The following is a 20,561-nucleotide window of genomic DNA, read 5'->3' as shown; positions in this document are numbered from 1 at the left end:
AAATGCCTGTACATTATCACAAAGTTGTTGTAATAGTTCACAAAAGTATGGTAAATAGAGATGGCGTCTTAGTAGTTATAAATTGAAAAGAAGTAAAGCTTCCCATACATTTGAGAGAAAATATTTGTACTTTCTACTTCACTGCATTTTTTTACTGGACTGAAAAGTTAAAGTATTTTTTATTATTGTCTGAGGCCTGCTGAAAAGGCACAGGTTGTATTTTTTATTTTTTTTTATTCATAATTTCAGTAAGCAAAAACTATACAAAGAAAAACAGCTCAGATTCAGCACAAAATCAGTACTTTTAGATCTAGAATCTGTGCAAAATACCTTTTTTTTTTTTACTCTTCTACATTTTTAAACAGGTATTTTAAACATTTACTTAAGCAGATTTTTTTCATGTGATACTTTTACTGTTTTAAATATTTTTTGCTCCAGTATCTGTACTACAAAATGTAGTATTTCTTCAACAGTTCTGTGGTGGAAGAAGTCCTGGATTTAGTTTTTTAATCGAGATGCTTTGGCTGCCATCATGGATCTATAATAAATACTTTTGATTTTATTATAGTCCTATGGCTGCCATCTGGAAGCCATCAATCTGAAAGTACTGGTATGAGAAGCTAGATTTTATAAGGGGAGGAGAAATAGTTTGGAAAGTGAACACATTAAACTTTGCCCATATTGCAGTACTCATCTACTCTGCTCCCCTTAGAGTCCTCTTCTTCTCCTCAGACCAGAACTTTCAGATTTATAAATGCTTCCTGGTGACAGTTTAATGTCTTGATTTAACAAACACTGTCCCTATTCCTTGCCCTATAAACCTGCACTAATCAGTATTACAACACTTAGCTGGTATATTATCAACTCTGAAGTACCTTATAAAATCCTATCTGGGCCTAGATAACATAATGCTTCATTAATCTTGTGTCTATGTGGTTGTGTTCTGACCCACTGACCCACTGACCATCTCCATCGCTCTTGTTCTTTATGGTTCAGTCACATCCAGGGAACAAAACACACTTCACTCGAGTAGGTTTTATCATTTTTATTTTTTTATTATCCGTTAAGTGGCTGGTCATGTTTATTACACTTAGAATGATGGGAAAGGGTGGATTTACATTCATTCTTATTGAAAAACAGCACGACTCAAGCACACACAGACATGAGAGAGACAAGGATCACGTATGCATTTTGAAAAGTACAGTACATAGTAGTGACGGTACTTAAATTGTATATATATTTCAGTATTTCAACTTTCTCATTGGACAAAAAATACTTTATCAAATATGGAGTTAGTCACATTGAGCACCATGTTGAAAATGTGTTTGAAATATCCTCTATGGGAAATTCCTTACTTTGGTAAAAATCTTTTTGCATAGTAGCCAAACGATACATATACTGAACATACAATTAATAATGTAAAACGTTTACCATGCACATTATAATTGGCCTGGACAGAATATGTACAATAATATTAGTGTTTTATCCAGATCAATCAGTTTTTTTTATTTTTTTTTATCTTTCCCAAAATGTATTTAGAAGTTTTAGACAAACCCACTCAAGTCACATCCAGTGGACGCCCTAACAACACTAACGACATAAAAAGACAAAGACATACTAATTACAAAGGGATATTGACTATTATGGCTCTCTCTGCTTTGTAAAATAGTTAGCCAGAAATATTCAGGATAAAATGATATATATATATAGACACAGACAACAAGACAGGACATAAAACCGCTCTTTGCTCATAGAAATGCACTGGACGTTTCCTCCCATCTTCAAGAGGCAATGACGGTCAAGTTTCATAGCTTGCAACCGGCCTTATAACCTTCAAATTCTCCAAGCACTTATCCATTGAGCCAGACTGTGTTAGAAAAATCGTACATTTACAATAAAGCAAAGACTGAGATATTGAGAGAGCCACGGCAGGGGTCACGGGGGGGGGGGTCATTCAGGCTGCACTTGCGAGCGGCTACAGGGCGTGCTCGGGGCATAATGGGACAATGGAAGGAATTAGCATAACATGAAACAGATTGTGTCGCTTATTACCAGCCAAAACGGAGCAAAGTTAGGAGGTTACAGTTGGATAGAAGGTTGTGAGTGCAGAAAAGGTAGTGACAGTTGGACATTTCTTCTCTGTTCCCCTCTTTGTACGGTGGGGTCCGATGGCACAGACAGGGTGGAGAGGCCTCAGCGTTTGGATGGAGACGCGCTCCGGCTCCCCTGCACAACAAGGACAGCTTTTGTAATGGGTGACGCACACAGCAGCAGGCCTGATAATGACGGTGTTATTAAGTGATTAGTATATTCACCCCTAACTGTCCAAAGGCTTTTAGCTAAGAACACGAATAAACAGACAGGAACTGCACTGTTTTTGTTTTTGTTTTTTTGGCAGTGAAATGAAAATGTAAAATTATATATTTAGTTAAGTAAACCATTGTAAACCATTACTACCAAGTAAAATGGTGCAAAGAATAATCAAATAGCATTACATTAATTGCAGAGGTTTGAGAATGTAAAGCTTTTAAAATGAAAAATTCAGACATTAATACTGTCATTCTCTGGATCTCAAGGTCACAGAGACACAAAAATACACACATCTATATAAGTACATATAATACTAACATAATATAACACTAGTATTTACACATCACCTTGGGCAGTGTTCAGTTGAATACATAGCCTAATATATTAAAGAGATCCTAAATTTTAAGTGTTTAAGTTTTACATTCTCATAACACAATGTCAACAGAGAAGCTCCCAAGTCAGTCAAGTCATGCGGGGCTTATTGTACAGCTCCACTAGTCCTGCCCACGCCATCTCGATCCACTATGGAACATTTCTGGTAGAAGGCATGAACACCACGGGCTTCATAAAAATGTTATTACTCTGTTGACACTCCATTACTCTCCACAGGCCAAGTCTGTCCAGTAAGAATGTCTGTTTCAAGGCAAACGCCCATAAGTTGATAAAAGCTGTACAGATACATTATTGGAAAATGCGCTGAGCTTAATGATTTTTTATTGCTGTAGTGTAAACTAAAAGCTCATATTACACTATTTTCTGATCTCTGTTATAATGTTCTTTTCTCAACACAAACATGCTTCGAGTTGTGTTTGGTTTATTCACACGTTTAACACACAAACACTACATATTTATCTCGAGTTCTTCTCTGAATCACTCTGTTCCACATTGTGATGTCATGTGGTAAAACAGGATGTGCCCCACTCAATCTCAATCTCCATCAAACAAAAGGTAAAAGGTAACTGTAAACTTGAAAACTGCCATTACATGACATCACAAGGTGGAGCAGAGCATTTTGAGCTTTTGAGATGTAGTCAGATTAAAGGTTTACTCAAACATGTGAATGAAACAAAACACTATACTGAGCATGTTTTAGTCGCGGTAACAGCGTTATAGCATGGGTTAATGCTCACAAAAGTCTATTTTGCATAATATATGACCTTTAAATTTTCTGAAAAACAAACGAACAAACCCCAGGACTTGAGAAATGGGTAGCAGCGTAGAGAAATGAGATAAATCTTCATGAATGTCATAAGTCGATAATCTGTACTGCGCTGCTGCCTGCGTCTGCATATACAAAATCTGGGCTTTTGTTTAAATCCAGTCAGTTTAGATACATTTCATTATCCTCGGAACTGGCTAAATATCAATATTGTGCAACTGTCCACAGATTTAAATAAAGACAATGGTTAATTAACAGCTAATGGGGCTCTTGAGTAAATTCTACAACAATAGCTGTTTATACGCCAATTAGTCTCACAAATTTCTTTTTGGATGCGTGTTCCGAGATGCCCTTCGCCCCATGTGGTTTTGCTTGTTGTGGCTTAGTGACAACCATTTAGCCTGTTTCTGATGGGGAGACGACCTCTGGGAAATTTGGGTTTGTCTGTGGTTCGATAATTACGAGTCTAACTCATTTCAGGTAGTGTGAGAATGAGTCCGTAATTAAAAGCAGACAGGGGAGACCCAGTGGAGCGTGAAAGCTGCCACTCCTTTTCAAGATGGATGTAAACAAATCAAGTTATAAAACCAAGCTCTGTAAATGAGAAAGTCCTGCCACTGGGAATAGTCAAATCATCTCTGTCTATTAAATTGGGAGTAATACTTGTCTGCAGAACTGGATTTTGCAGACTTACCTGTTTTTTAAATTTTGTTTCAACTAAACTGAACACTCTACTACACTCTCCTCTATTACCTCCATTTGGCAGTACTTTTTTCATAATTTTCAAATTTAATTTTCTTTCCTCCTAACTGACTACAACCTCACCTACAACCTTTATTCTCATAGGCCTAATATTATGCAAAACTGACTCGTGAGCTTCTAGCCATGTTATGACACTATTACCTCATCAAAACATACTTGGAGCAGTCTTTTGTTTTATTGAGTTCTGTTCAATAACCCTTTTTTATTAGTTTGTCTGTCTCCAAAGCTCAAAATGCTCTGTCTCACCTTGTAAATATTATTGTAATATTTCTATATTACCACACGGCATCACAAAGCAGAGTTTTCTGTTTGAGAGAAAAACTCTCTCAACCTAAATATGATGGGTTTGGTGTTAAAAATGTGTGAATGAAACAAAACACAACTGCAGGTATGTTTTTGATGATAACAGATCACAAAATAATGTGTAATATGGCTCTTTAAGTCTACCCATGTCCACTAAAAGACTGTTTAACATCCATATAAAATGACATTAACTACTACATGTTTCTAATTTCCAAAGACATCAGCTACACATGATTTGTGCACATACAATTGAATAATTATAATAGTACAACCAGTGTATTTTATCAGAGATGGAGGCAGTATTCGTCGTCTGAATGGACCTTTTTTCTATACCAAGCTTAAATGCAAATCAGGCAGCAAAACATGTCAAGGCAACGTGACTTTTATGCATGAGTGCATAAACTAAAGGGCTCATTATTTTCTGATTTATGTTATAATGCTGTTTCCTCATCAGAAACATACCCGGAGCTGTGTTTGGTTCATTCACACATAACACACAAATCTTGCATATTTAGGCTGAGTTCTTTTCTCAAACAGAAAACACACAAACAAATCATTTGTGTTATTTCAGTCTATCGATCCCTACTGAACTAAAAGTAAAAGGCATATGTTAACTTGCAAACTATCACTCCATGACATCACAAGGTGGAACAGAGCATTTTGAGCTTTGGAGATGTAGACCAACTAATAAACCAGGGTTACTCAAACATGTGTGAATGAAACCAAACACAATTCCAGGTATATTTTAGAGGAGGTAACAACATTAAAACAAGAAAGCTGAAAGCTCCCAAGAGTCGATTCTGTGTAATATAGAACCACAATACTGATGTAACTTCTGCATGATATTAACCTTGCTTTGAAACCGTCTAACATGCTCGATATCAATATTCATGTGTTTCATTGTTCAATCGAAATCCCTTATGTCATAGTTTCATGCTCAGACATCATAACTTGACCTACATTAGCACTAGTTTAGCATGAGAGCTTGTGAAGAGCCTGGAAGCACCATGACCCTCTTGAACATAGCACGATAAAACATAATGATGTTAGTAAATGTGCATAAGCAATCGCTGGTTGGCCCCCAGCCGATTCCCTCCCAGCACCTGAGCCGACTCTTCGTGCTAGAATTAAGCATCGCCTGTCCACTAAAAGCTCTTTGTTATTCTGCCGCTGCCGTGATGGTAATGAGATTAGGCTACTGTCTAAGTATAAGAAAGACAAGAGAGTTGCCTGCGTCTCAGTTACTCACTCACTTTGTTGTTGTTATCACTAGAGCAGGGAGAAAGAAGGGCAGGGAGTCATTAAAAAGACAACAAATATACCAGAAAACAGGGACTATACAAACTAATCATATGGTACCTACTAATACTGGTACTCCTACTGTATATTTTACCATTTTGAACATCCTAGTCAGGGTCCCTTTGCCGTCTCCTGCAGCGGCCTTCTTGGCTTTTGGCTGTGACTTCTGATCACCCTGAGAAAGTTAAGAAAAAAGGAATAAGTTAGTTTTATTAAAGCTGCAAAATATGAATAGTTATTTTATTAAATTAATTGTATTTTGCAGTATACACTAGTACTTTTGCTCAAGTAAAAGTTGAACTACTATTAATCTTGTGTAATAATAAGCTGGAATAAGCTTTTATTATTAAATATTGGTGTTTCCTTCAGTTATGATTTAGACTTTTTTTTGTGTGTCTATCAATTGAAAAGATCAGATTTTGTGCATTTTTTATAGCAAATTTTGTGCATTTTTTCTTCCAGTCATATTCATTTAACAAATTATGAATTAAATGTTACCTTTAGGCAGTTACTCTTTTAATTCACATATTAAATAGTAATTTCTCCAAAATACGCACTTTTACCTGTGAGGATTAATCCCATATACGGTTTCATAAGAATAAATTGCAAAATACTGGATTGAACATTTATGGATTTATAAAGTTGCAAGAGAAGTCGGAGGACCTGGCAGCAAAGTCTAATCAAATAAGTGTCCTTGTTCTTTCACTGGTAGTGGCTATATTGTAATACGCTGCAGGCTTACTAACACTGTGCAGTCTCTACACCTACAAGCAGCACTCTAATTAGTTTACCACAAGTCTGTTTTCTGTCAGCCACTGCCATTTACCAAGATTTATGTACTTCCTAGGAGCTGATACCAAATGTTCTGTGCTCTTTCGCTTTCACAGCATTTTTATGTAAAATATTAATTTGTCTTTCATCTGTCAAAAATATGCAAATTAAAAAGTACTTCGTATTTTGTTGTTTGCAATTTGATGTGAAAACTAAACAACATTTTTACTGTTCTTTTTTTTTTTTTTTTTTTTTTGTTCTCCAATGCTGATTGCAAGTTCTCAAATTTTGTCACAATTGTACAAAAATAACTTTGATTGTGACTTTTGATTGTGGCAGTACTTCACAAAGAAATACTAAGTGATGACATTTTAGGTCAAATAGCAACAATCCAGGTTAACTGGTTCTTTCCTAAGGACTATGGCCCCAAGATTGGGTAGACAGATTGTCCAGTTTGGGACATTATACTTTTTTTTAGTTGGCCTTTTGATATACACTTGTTTAAACATACACTACCAGTCAAAAGTTTGGACACGCCATAAAATAACACAGCAAAAGTGATAGCTTCAGAGTGTTCTCTTACTTAAAAATACAGAATAGGTGCTCCTCAAGGACAGGGCTCAAATGTGAGCAAACAGTAAAAATGACCGGGCTTTTGATATAAAAACTTACTGTGACAAAGTTTTAAAAAGTAGTCAAAAAGGTCTGAAGTGCCCTGGTAGTGAAGGCAAAAGTTCTTTACTGCTTACATGGGATGAGCCAACACATTTCGACACAGATTGTGTCTATGTCAGGACACAATCTTCACTAACAGGGTGCCTCAGACCTTCTGGACCACTTTTTAAAACTTTGTCACAGTAAGTTTTTATTCTACAAGCACGGCCATTTTCACTGTTTGCTCATACCATTAAATTTTTTTTTTTTTTTTGACAAGGTGAAGGATGGCTACTTTCGGGATTTAAAAATAAAATAAAATAATAAAATATAAAATGTGTTATATAATTCCATATATCTTACTTCATACATATGATGTCTTCTCTATGTTTATAAATTGTACAAATAGTCAAATAAATAAATAAATGAAATCATTGAATGAGATGATGTGCCCAAACTTTTGACTGGTAGTGTGTATGCCTGTTAATGACAGCATAGTTGACAAAGAGAAAAAGCACACATAATGAGAAGTTGGATAACGCTTGTGTTATCATGGGATGAGTTATATGGCGGCAGTGCTGTGAGAAATCTTCAAAATGGACTGCGCTCTGAAGCAAATGAGGCCATTACAGCTGATGTATGGGCAGATTACCACAGCTAAAGTGCTTGATGGACCACGGCCGCTGATGGTAAAAAGCTCTGAATCCAATCCCAAGTATCGCATCAGTTTAATTAGGCATGAGCGGTTGTTTTTTCTTTCTCAGAACCAAACCTACCAGGCCTATCTTGGTGGCTAGTCCTCTCCACTAAGAAGACAAGGAAAGACAAGCAAACACACACAGAAGTAAAACACAGAGGATAGAACGGTAGAAAATGAGAGAGCTTACTCAATGCACAAGGAGAAGTGTAGGGAGAGGTGGTGCAAGGGTCCGTCCAGGAGGGTGGAAGGGGGAGGTAAGGCAAGCACATAACCACAATGAGTAATGGCACAATTAAAGTCAGCCAAGCACAATACACAAAATGCAATTACATTTTTCAGTTTTATCAGAATTTTCTTACTTCACCTGTTTGCGAAATTTGACTGATTTAAAAAGCCGTTAATAGAAATAGCTTTTTGATTTATAGGCTATATTTCATCCTATGCAACTTCAAAACAACATTAATTCATTCTTTTATTATTTTGGCTCTTACCTCTATAGGCATTATTTTATATTGATAGATAAAATGTAATGGAAACAATGCCTTTATTCTCCCTATGTCCTCAGCCTTACAGCTTTGATGCACACAAAATGAGATGTGCAATCATACATTTTAATCACATTTCTTACATATTTTGTACATAGCTTGAGAGGTAGTTACACTGCAAACTTCTCTGATCTGGCCAAGATTTTAAAACTTATATCAGGTTATTCATCTTGTTTACAGGTTTATGATCTACTTACTAGTTCTGAGACTGCTTCATTCTAGTCTAGAGTTCGTTTATTTTAAGAAAACTTGTCAAGTAAAATTATCTTGCTGCATGGACAGATAATTTCACAACTTTGAAATAATTTTCTGATAGATTTAAGTGTTTATATCTTTTGGTGTTTAAATTTTGGCCAAGATTTTTTGCAGTGTATTGCTTTGCCTGTAATGTTCCATAATAATGTATTTATCTCTATGGGGATTAGCAGGTGACCAGGCCATAAATGCACCACACCCCACCAGATTTACTATTTAGTTTCAAAAATAAATCTGGAAATAGCGACAAGAACAAATCTTTGTCTGAATTATTCTCAAGTACCACAGAACATACATTTTTCATCGTCTTCCTCAATAAGTTTACTTCAGTATAAAACAGGTCTGATTGAACTCACCCTAGACTTGGGAGGGGCAGGGGATACCTGAGAAAGAATTAGTCACACAAAGTTAGAAAGTTTGACAAACAAAGACAAGAAGAAAGTCAGCTCCACAAGAGAAGCAATTAACAACCAACATTTACATTTGGTCAATTATTCAAAATGACTTACAATGCTACGAAGGAACGTGACCACGGCGCTGTCTGCTCCCTTCTTCTTCTGAGAGGCTGCTGCTTTCTGAGGAGCAGGAGAGAGAGCACCTCGGAAAGAGCCCTGTGGAAAACAAAGGGGTACAACTGATACTTTGCAGAGATTTCATGCTGGGGGTGTTCTACATATATCTCTAAGGAGAAATGTTTAGGAGTTACCATGGAGACACAATTAATGCATTAACAAACAATGTCAAAGAAAGAAATGAATTTACACAGCACATTTTCAGTAGCCTATGATCAATGTGAGCATTCATAGTCCTGTTAAAGTGTTTGATTTTCAACAAAAAGTGGTAACTGAAAAACTGCTGGCTCATGCAAACTTGCTTGTGAATATAATTTTATGTGTGAGAGGCTTCTTTAACAGCAGAAATCAGCTCTCCTGTTGTAGTTCCAGCTATAATCAGTTCTCTGTGGTCGGATTGTGTTAAAATAGAGCTCAGATTCAATTCTAATAAAGCCTCAGACAGAGCAGAGCCTTCAGTTAGCTCCACACCCCTAGGGAACGTTGATGATATGAGCTGTAAAGTATCAGTAGATTTGATCCAAGAGCCTATGGGCAAGACAGTGCACAAGCAACATACAGGAATCAGATAGGATGATTGTGAATAAAAAAGCACCATACTCACCTGCTTGAGGCTAAAAACACTGCCAGATTTCCACAAACTGAATGTAATTTTGGCATAGACGTTTCAACAAGTATGAAATGTATTGATGACAAACTAGTCTATATTACACTTGTACACAGGGGAGTAGATGCTGGAGCATTACTTTGGATCATTGTCAACAGTGAAGAGTTTGCTCATGTGTTGCCAAAACATCATTTGTGGAGCCTTGCAATAAACTGAGTAGAGCAGAGTGTGTGGTTATAAGAGCGTATATTTCCCAACATGAGAAAGATATGCTATTATTATTATGATTATTATTATTACTATCTTTTGGTTATAGAGAGTGTGAGGGATACAACTGGCTCATTTATTCAACTGTCATTTAGCTCTGAAACCATCACCATTTAAATGTATGGTGCACTATGTAACTTTTCTGACACAGGTCCCAGATACTTGTTTCCATGGAAATGTTATTGCTTTGTCTGTAATGTACCAAAGGTATGGCATTAAAGATATAGAGACAAGCAAGAGCCAACACCAGGTCAAATTACAGGCGAGATCTGTGAAGAGGAAACCCTACTGACAGTCAGAATGCATCATTTGAAAAGTATTTTGGAGCAATAAAACCATCCATAACTGAATAAATGCATTTTCTAAGTTTAATATCATATTTTGGAACTTTACAGGCATAGCAGTAGCATCTCCATGGTAGCTGCCCCCTAGCCTGAAAAGTTACTAAGTCCATCTATAAAGCTATGGGTCAAGCAACCAAGACATTGAAGTGACCCCAGATCCTGCAGCTTTATTTCATTATGTAATTCATAATATGATATTTTGTTCACCTTTTCTTTTGGAAAACTTATCATGAAAGAATAAAAATAGGGAATAATGGTAGTTAAATAATTTAAAATAAATATGGGAGCTTGAGTGTAATAAAATATTAATAAGTAATTCTTTCAGACAGTTTCATTGCCAAGTTTTGGTGAGATACTTTTATTTTGTGAAGAGTTCTCTGAGGGATTGACTGTCTCAACAGCAGACAGATTCAGCGCTCAGAAATGGCAGTGAGGGGAATGCATGATAGTGATAAAATATAGTTGGCACTGGTGATTTACTTAAATTTATTCCACTCTATGCATGTGTACTTCAGTTTCAGCCAACATTAAAACAGATTGCTCCCATCAGTATATTCTTGATGCCAGCCCAAAGCTTGCTCTGGGAAGAGTCTAATGTACAAAAACAATCTCAAATCTAAATTCAAATCACGCTCAGCAAGGGGAAATTCGTTCTTCCTGAAAGAGAGAGGGCAAAGGGCACTAAATGTAATCAGAAAAGCGCTGAAAATAAGCAGTTGTGGGTTGTTCCAGTTCAAAGTGTCTGTGCCATTTGGACGCACCTTGTACTTAACCTCTCCAAACCTGCAACTGCGTGTAATGGAAATGAACTCTACTGGCATTGATAAATTCATGTAGTGACATACCTTATAGTAAATACATGGTATAACACACTGAAATAGCCAATAGCCTTTTACAGCCTACTGTGTAAACTGTTCTCATTGAATCGGATGGCTGCATGTCTATGTATGCCTATCAATATGTAAATGTCATATCCTACTAATGTGATCTTAGAATGCCTCCACCTTTACCACACAACTTGTTTTTTGGAGTACAGGAGGCACTATGGCTCACTGGATCACTAGATGTTAACCAAAGTTGTTGCTCAGATCCTTAAATGAACTAAAATGAGACCCAGGACTCACTTAAAGGTGCACTGTAACTTTTCTGGTCACCTGTTTGTCTCCATGGAGATGTTATTGTTTTATTTGTAATAACCCAGTATAACATTAAACATATCCATCTTCCTTTTACATCCAATCCATGGATTTTTATTGACCTAAAAACTTGCATTCTCACTGTGAGTGGGCTTGCCTCACCACATATCTGACATGTAACTTGGCCCTGTGGCGTCACCTACTTTCTTCCTAAAGATTAATAAGTGTAATACTGTGTGTATGGCATTACACTATGTGAGCATTCCAGGCAATATGTCCATGGAGAGAAGCAGGTGACCAGAAAAGTTACACAGTGCAACTTTAATATCAGATAATGTAAGAACGATACATTTTTCCACTTGTTCCATACAAATCAATGTACCCAAGTTTAGAGGGCTTTGGCAGGTATTTGCTTGCTATAGAAATACTCTCATGGTATAACAATTTAACAAACAAATTATTCCAATATGTTCTTTGTTCTAAATAAACTGTGCAAAAATGTGTGTTTACAAAAGGTTAGAAGATTACAAAATGTACTTGAATGCTATATACAAGGTGATGGTGGTCAATTGTATTTACTTTGTGGCACATAAACCTTGAAACAAAAACCTAGCATGAAGAAAGCTGTAAAAAACAAAACAAAAAACAGTTTATAATTTCCCTAATACGAATACATGCCACCTGCTGCCCACAGGAGTACAAGCTCATTTCCACCTCCAGGTTGAGTGTAGTCTTTTAGATAATGTCGCCTCCCTTGCTCATACTTTTTATCTGACCCTTTAATGGAGGTGTGAGTGTGAGTTTTGCACAGTCCATTATCTCACATCAAAGTAGTTTCAAGTAACCAAAAATAGACTCCATTTGCAGGCGGCGATATTGTTACTGAGTCTATATCATGGACCAGCAATTTGAGAGACAAAAGAAAAGAAGTTTGCCTGTGAGTTTTAAAGGAAAATTGTAGGATGGACAACAAATTGACCACTTCCTATTGTTCAAAATATCCTTTTCTTAAGAGCTTCAGTTTCATTCTAGTGTGGTCCATAATGATGCCTATTTGCAAGTGTGCGTCATTCTCCTGTGCTTTTCATAAGGGCGGGTTCTGATAACAGTGATATATTGGACACATGGACACTGAAAGACCAAGGATTCAAAACTAGTATGTCAGAATTAGATAGATGTACAGATAGTGCGCTATTATCCACTATGTTTCACACTGATACGGACTTCTGTCTTCTATCTTTGGCTATTTTGTTGCTCTTTTGTCTTTTTTTTTGTTTAGTTTTTTTGCCTATTTTCAATATCTGATCACCAAAACGACTCCCAGGAGGTTAAAGAATAAAAACAGGCTAGTCAGATGTTAATGTGATATTGAAAATGTTATATAATAGAATATAATGGTATCTATTTGAAACAGCAGGGTATCATTGCTGTGCCCTTTCGACTCTTTGATTGAGTGAGACAGAATAAATAGGGCACAGGTGCACCATGAATAAGTGAAAAAGCTCAGGGCTTGAGTAAAAGCAAAACAACCACAGCTGCAGTCTTTGGTGTCATTTTTTCAGCTCTTCAATAGTTTTATAGACGTATTTAAAGTTGTCTCATATGAAGTAAGAAAATAAATGTATTATTTAAAAGACATTATCTCAGTTCTGTTATGCTTCTTGTTTTGGGGCATGTGCCAAATGCCTTAACAGTAACAGAGGCAGTAGAGTAGACAGATTAATCCAAAATGTTACAAAGAAAGTAAAAATAAATAAATTAATTAATACATTAAAAATATAATGAGATTCATGTTTCGACATCTGTGCAACTTGGATTTGTGTCAACTTTTTGTTGCCAAGATTTCTGTAGTTTAACTCTAGAAACTTTGAAATGAAGAGATGAAGCCCTAGTCTTCTGCTTTTGACCTGCCACTCAATTCCACATGGGCAGCCTGTCATGAGCAGATCTTACCTCATAGATGGGTGACTTAGTTGAAAGAGTGCACATGTTTTAGGGTGATGGGAAACAGGAGAACTTGGAAAAGACCAAAACATCAATGTTGTGGGTTCAACCAAATGTCCGTCGAGTCTCTCCCATGCTGACCTGCCAGTCCCTCACTCTCCTGACCAAAAAAAGCTTTGAGTTTGGGGGAGATTTTACTTTCGCTAACAAGCACAACTAACTTAGTAACTAACTCTCCATCTCCTTCCTCATTCTAACTTCACAAACTAAACTTCTTCTCTCCACCTGGGACAAACAGCAGCCTAACTGTATGGCCATGTCTGGAGCGTCTCTTGTCTGTGGCATAATCATTTGTTAATAAGCCCTGAGTTCAGCTCCCAGCTGCACTTTTGACTTATAAATGTGTATGCAAACTTTATCTTCTGCTAAACTGTGTAGGCTCCCTCCCATCTGGTTATTATTCTCAATACAACAGAATAGCGGGGGAGACGAGTGCTGGCATTCGCTATTGTTATCAGCTTTTTAATTGACATATTCTGCCATTCTTCTTAGACTTAATGATAGGATATACATATAAACCCATACAGAGAATAAAAGATTAAAGGAAATTCTGTTATTTTTATTCTCTGACAAATATGCAAATCTCATTCAGTCCAATCTTGTTAAAAATTGAATGCTCTGAAAGGGATTATGCCAAATCTGTCCATGTTGGGAAGCTTACTGGCACTGTTGAAAGATTGGTAAATAGACTGGGCTTCAAATCCTGAACTATCGCCTACTCACAGCATGTTTCCACACACAATACCTGTCACTCAAAGTGATTTGTTTTCATAATGGTCGCTAAAGTAATCATTTTCTGGGTCGGTTTGACTGGCTGGATCAGTTTCTCGAATCCAGATACTGGAGAAAGGGAATGCTTTATACGTGATTGTGTTTTTTCTGAATCAAACCAATGTTGTAAAGGTTGTAATTATTGTTGACAGCAATCCATGAACAGTAATCCGAGAATTGCCCATCTGTGTTGGGACAGTAATCCAATCTCCCTCTCCTGTACAAAAGAATACAACATGCCCATCATCACCCATCTCCAACAATACCTTCTCAGCTCCCAGCTCTTCGAAACATTTCAGTCTCGTTTTAGCTCCCATAACTGCTCTGAAACAGCCATCCTGAAAGACACCAACGATGTTCTCTTCACTGCAGACTCTGGTTCCCTCTCCATCCTTCTCCTCCTCAGACCTTTGACACCATCGGCCACACCATCCTCCTCCACCGTCTACTGGCATCTTCAGCACTGCACTCTCCTGGTTCTTCTTCTACCTCTTTCTCACCACCTCGTCTGCATAAATGCAAATTGCACACCTCCCTTCTTTCTTCTGGTGTTCCCCAAGGTTCAGTGCTTGGACCCCTCCTCTTCATCATTACATGCTTTCCTATCTGTCACCATGGACTAATTACACTGATGATATTCAGGTTTTCAGCCCAGTCATACTTTATACCATCACAAACCTCAAAAGCTAGATGGACCACAACTTCCTTCAACTCAACAGCAATAAAACAAAACTTCTCATCACCGAACCCAATGTCCCCCCTTTCTTTCAAAGCTCACACCAGCCACCTGTCCTCCCTCTCTCACGACCTCCTCCAACCGCACTGTCCCACCCGCCACCTCAGATCAACCGACCCCAACCTCCGCACTCCCACTCGTCAGAACAAAGCATGAACCTCGGGGGACACCACCCACGCCCTTTGGATCTCAGAACTTCAAATCACTACTAAAAACTCACCTGTTCAGTCAGGTATTCCACCATGATTCCACCGATGTCTTCTTATTGTTTGTAAAGTGTCCAAAAAAGCTCTATACAAGTCAACTGTATTATTATGATTATTTTATTATTATGACATGATGTTAAAGGAGTAAGTAAAAAGTAAAACATGTTTAGATATATTAACAGATCTTTGGTTTCCTTTCAAGTGAGAGCCAATTTACAGGGAAAAACAGTGGAAACCTACGATATAATACACTTTGGAACAGTGCACAGTATCAACACCACTTGAAAGTTTACAGTACACCTTTAAAGCATTTTTCAGCTACAAAGCTAAAAATAATATTAATAGTTATGAGTTGTGTTGGGGATACAGTAAGATGACCTTTGACCCCTACTATCATTCACTGAAGTAATAGGCAACTCTTGTAAAACTCAACATAGCTTTCTATACTGATTTCTGTCGTGTCGTAGAACTAAAGATCCACATGTTTAAGGCAATAAACGGCTGTGATACTCAATTTGTCCAAAGAATGCTAAATGTTTGTCAATGTCATTCATGAGTTAGCCTCTTGCTTTTCAATTTGCAGAGCGCGGTGCTATGAATGTTCAGATGTGTTTCGTGTTTGTCTTAGCAACTGGAAAATCTGGCATTCACTTCTAAGTACTTTCCACAGAAGAAATTACATGCTTTTCTCTATTTTTTTTATACCTGTCTGTTTGTTACATTAATTTGTCTGTTCAAGTGAAGTTTATATTCAGTCAAATCAAAGAAAGAAGCTCTTTTCTTATCAATTCCCATATAATTTCTAGCAGTCATTCAAATGCTTCTCAGGTCTGTCTCCTCAAAACAGTCATTTAGCTTTACAAATCTGAAAATGTTTGTGTTTTTATTGAACACAACTTGCAAACTTTGGATATTTCTCATGCGCTAGTACTTTTAACATACCCCAAAATACAACATTTCTCAGACCAATAAACCCATTTGCCTGATCTTCCCTTTGGTCATGGTCAACTTACTCCTACATTTAATTTAGGATTAGCAATTTTAAAACTTTATGCTACTTTAGTTTAGACCGACACCAGCAGAAGAAATGTTAAATGTGTCTTTTTGTGTAGCTCAGTGTTGCATGACTGGATCCCATGTTAGGATGACTTTCACCAGCTGTTAGGGGACACATTAGAAGTTTGGTTTTAACACATGGACACATCATCAGCCAAGTTTATTAATAAAACAAAACAAAAAAGGCATGACAGATGTTGTTAAAGAGGTTTAATCAAGCAGTAATAATCAAACACTAAGAACAGAATCAGGTTAGGAACAGCGAATACAAACATATATAGAGAAATAACAAGGCTTTTTAGTACAAATCTGGTTTTAAACAGCTTTCCAAAGAATGTGGTCCTGAGGTGAGCTCGGAGATGTTTGGGAGAGAGGCCCCTCCACTTTCAAGACACTGGAGTGACTGACCGTACAGTTAGTACTTCTGCCAAACCCAAATTTTACATCAGTGATTTTGTCTGCCTTTCAACAGATGCAAACTGAGCCAGAAAATATGCCAATTTTTCATATTTCTGCATGAAAAGCTTATTCTTATGCAAAGTGTATTTCTTTTTAATGACAAGATAATGAAGCTTTTAATTAGCTTTGGCTTTGTGATGCAAATTAACCCACTCTTTGTTTTTGACATCCTGAGATATTTTTCAATCATTTTTGGTATAATTTCACTTTCACTAAAAGACAGCTGTAAGCATTCATTTTTGATTCGAAAATGTTCTAATTACAACAAAGAACCATAAAATATTTTTAACCTAGCAAAAAATGTAAAAGAAAAATACCAAAGCAGCATGCATTTTTAAACACAGAAAATAAGGGTATGGTACAACACTGGCGTACATAGGCAGAAGGTGGCATCTCCATTTCACATAATGGTAGTGTAATACGTGTGCACTGTTGCCCATAAGAAAAAAAAAAAGTGTATATATACAGTTACTATATGTATATAGTATATATATCATCCATAACTATTAATATGCCTACACATCCCGAAATATCATAGCAATTATATTAGATGTATTTAAGAGGTAACTGATCTCTATCCAAATCAAATGGTTATTAAAAATGTCACAGTTCAGTCCATTGTCACATTTTCCCCTTAGAATCCAACAGTAACTACAAAAATCTCCGCTCCCAAAAAAGTTTGAAAGTTTTCAGTTTGAAGAATAGCAATTTACTTTTTACAATTTTACATGTTTGTAAATGTTCAAGTTATTGTCAAATCAAACATTGATTTCTCCGTAATTTGCCACAGAGACGCTGATACCACATTTTGCCTTTGTACATCAGATTTTTTAGTAATACTGCACTGATGGAAGTTTAAAAATCATATGTGAATGTTGGCACACAAACAGACAGAGAGGCAGGTTGGGTTCAAAGTGAGGCTAAATCACAGCTGTCTCCATAAAAAAGCTGGAAGCTAAAAAATTTGTTTGTGTTTGTGAGGTGGAGTGAGCCTTCTCGTCTCTTATCTGCAACACCAACACTAATCATTAGAAGGCAAATCCACGGTGAATACATAAACACAGATTAAACAGCTCTTGTTTTTCTAAGTAACAACAGCATTAAAGTGGAGAGCAGCAGACAGTTTTCCTGGCACCAAAAATACTGCAGCAGAAGTTGGTCATAGCCTTAGCTACGTAGTCAAAAATCACAACTTGTTCTGACATTTCCCTGAACAATCTCAAAGTAACATTTCATAAGACTGATTCTGGTAAAAGCATTTGCAAAATATATCTTTTTATTCCTGAATTCTCAACTGCGTTTCATAGTTGAAGTAGACTGTGTAAGGCAAGAGGGAGTGCATATTTTTGTTCATTATATTTAAACTTTTTCATATCTCTTTATTGTTAACAAAATATGAGCAAAAACCTAAAGTATTCTGTCCTCAGCTTTAAGGTTGATGTCTTTCCTTGCACTGCAGACATGATGGTATTTTCAATAACAGACAGGAGTTTAGTTAACACATGCTGTTCTAGCCATAAAGTTTCAATATAACTCCAAAATAGCTGAGTGCAAGCAAATCCCACATAGAGAGGAGTAATTATGGTGGATATTTGCAGCCAAAGCTACAGTATATTGTGTGCAAGCCGCCATTTAGATGATCCCAAAACTAGCTCAGACATCTCTGTATTCTCTTTTGAAATTAAAAAAGCAGTTAAGCAAAATACTAGTTGGATGTCTTGCACCTTCTTGTTTACATTCCCTGTGGCTTCCAATCACATTTAATGGCGTAGTGTTCATAGCTGAAAGCCATTGATTGTTTCATTGTAATATAGTCATTACCTCTTTCAACAGGGGACTAAATTATTCAATTGTACAGTGTATCTATGAAGACTTTTACCAGAACACCATAATGAGTCACACTGGAGAAATCTTTGCAATCTCATTAGGAAGTACCATAAAATAGCTGTGTGCCAAACTGCTCTTTTATACTCGACAAACTCCGTCACAAACAATGCCAACATTAATTTAAGACTAAAGCATTTTCACAATAAAATTCTACTTGAAACAACATTTCTTCTCGTGTCAGTACCTTTCAAAATTATACAAATAGAAATTATAAAGAAAATCAGTAGCCTGCATTCAACATGATTGAATAAAAATGCAACCCCGCCCCAAGTCGTTCAAAGTCCAGTTATAACCTCTTTGTGGACAATGTCTTGGCAACTTGGGGGTACCATCAAACGAAAACAAAACTTAAAATATACAATAAAACTAAAAGAAGGTAAAAGTGGTTCTGAGAGTGATCGGCAGGTGGTGTCCTGCTACCTCACCTTGCTCTTCTTCTTTTTGTCCCCTCCAAAAATCTTTCCAATGTGATCCAGGACTCCGGGGTTCTTCTTGCTGCTTGCGGAAGCCATGGTGCTATAATAGTAGTAGTCTGTGGGTTTGTATTGGTCAAAAGTGGCTCGTTTTGGAGGAGGGAGAAGAGATTAGCGAGGAGAGGAAGGGTTAAGCTAAGCCTACTCTAGGTCCTGTTCTGGGCTCTCCGACCCGCACTCCGAAGCCGCTCCGCTGTGCTCTTGGATGGTCTGCAGCTCGTCCGATTCGGAGGGTCGCTCTTTGAAGGTGTTGTCCTCCCTCCCCGGGGCATCTCGGGAGAAGAGGCGTACCAGGTGGGGGCGTGGCGTGGCTTCGTCAGGGTCAGCTGTAGTCGGGGGGGTCCCGGGAGGATGGGGGCCCTCAGCGCCCGTGGAGTCAGTCACCGCCGGCTTCTTGGAGATGCAGCCATTGTTCTGGTTGGCATCTGCCTCACACAGGCCTAGGCGAGAGACAAAAAGGGTCATCTATGGCACACAACACACTGTACACAGGACAATGGGCTCTCTATATAGTCTGGGGCTAACTACTGCAGCTAGCATTTTTCATATTTCAAATCAACTAAACTTGCCTGATGGAGAGCTATAACTTTGCTAACTACTTTATTTCCTATTATATTTTCTTGAACAAACCATCACAATTGTTCTCTTTTGTCTCATTGGTTTCCTGTATTGATTGTCTATCCCACTAATTATGGGCTGTAGACAGGACACATCGAGAGCATTGTGCATTTTATTTTAACAGAGAAAAATACAGAAAAAGACAATATTTGCTTTTTGACAACCTCCATCACCTCAGAGTAATCATGAGAAGGCCAATCCAAAAATCAAACCTTTCTGCTGGACTGCAATTGCTCTAACTATTAAGGCGCCATCACCCCAGGACACTGATACTTCTCTATGTGATGATAAAAGGAAGTAGAGGGCATTGAGAGTATTTCAAATAACTGCAGGGGGGCAAGACACAGGAAAACTCGAGGGCACAGGGCAGTTAGGGTTATGGCTTTCAATTGTGTTTTTCCATCGGGCCTATCATCTCCACCATCAGCGGCATGTCCCGGCATATTGAGCCCATTCATTTAGGAGCAGAGCTATTCCTCAAATGTCCACAGTTGACAGCTATCCATTAGGCTCCCACCGCCAAGGAGAGCATCCAGTGCATTCCTGCCCTCACACAATCTCCTCACTGTGCTAGCAGAAATGGCGTTGTGCTACACCAGGGAACTTGCATGCTAATATCAGCCTAACAGTGGGCTTGTTGTTGAGTGCCACATAGTTATGACAGAAA

The 20,561-nt window shown here is 37.5% G+C and overlaps 2 protein-coding genes across 6 annotated transcripts in view; both read right to left on the bottom strand.

The window, feature by feature from the left end:
- Positions 1-1,018: 1,018 nt before the first annotated feature.
- LOC110171683 (myelin basic protein-like) lies at positions 1,019-19,359 on the bottom strand. Of its 4 annotated transcripts, XM_020937443.2 has the most exons (6): positions 19,229-19,359; positions 9,268-9,369; positions 9,115-9,141; positions 8,035-8,064; positions 5,928-6,008; positions 1,019-2,226 (listed from the first exon to the last, which is right to left on the bottom strand). In XM_020937443.2, the coding sequence occupies exons 1-6, from the start codon at positions 19,313-19,315 to the stop codon at positions 2,194-2,196; spliced, it is 360 nt and encodes a 119-aa protein (XP_020793102.1). In that variant the 5' UTR covers positions 19,316-19,359; the 3' UTR covers positions 1,019-2,193. The 4 variants fall into 4 exon arrangements, with proteins under 4 accessions (XP_020793102.1, XP_020793103.1, XP_055019628.1 ...); XM_020937444.2 differs by lacking the exon at positions 8,035-8,064; XM_055163653.1 differs by lacking the exon at positions 8,035-8,064 and having other exon boundaries at positions 5,928-5,999.
- LOC110171682 (myelin basic protein-like) overlaps positions 19,268-20,561 on the bottom strand; it is a 36,965-nt gene continuing 35,671 nt past the window's right edge. Inside the window, exon 4 of one of the 2 annotated variants that reach the window (XM_020937442.2) lies at positions 19,268-19,716. In XM_020937442.2, coding sequence (XP_020793101.1) covers positions 19,418-19,716 — 299 coding nt within the window. In that variant the 3' untranslated portion in view covers positions 19,268-19,417. The remainder of the gene's footprint in view (positions 19,717-20,561) is intronic. The other variant, XM_055163652.1, reaches the window with a different exon arrangement.

The sequence above is a fragment of the Boleophthalmus pectinirostris genome, unplaced genomic scaffold, assembly GCF_026225935.1.
Source record: "Boleophthalmus pectinirostris isolate CB_2022bp ecotype Guang Dong unplaced genomic scaffold, ASM2622593v1 HiC_scaffold_6, whole genome shotgun sequence".
Lineage (NCBI taxonomy): Eukaryota > Metazoa > Chordata > Actinopteri > Gobiiformes > Gobiidae > Boleophthalmus > Boleophthalmus pectinirostris.
Note: the sequence above shows the minus strand (reverse complement) of the source record. Positions and strands in the feature narration are given on the sequence as shown.

Bases quoted from the DNA above. Each gene is read 5' to 3' on its own strand.
- LOC110171683 (XM_020937443.2), bottom strand. From the start codon at position 19,315: ATGGCTTCCGCAAGCAGCAAGAAGAACCCCGGAGTCCTGGATCACATT. The intron at 9,370-19,228 runs GTGAGGTAGCAG...TGTTTTCCACAG, and splicing joins ACAAAAAGAAGAAGAGCAAG to GGCTCTTTCCGAGGTGCTCT. The intron at 6,009-8,034 runs GTAGGTTTGGTT...TAACTTTCTCAG, and splicing joins TAGCCACCAAGATAGGCCTG to GGTGATCAGAAGTCACAGCC.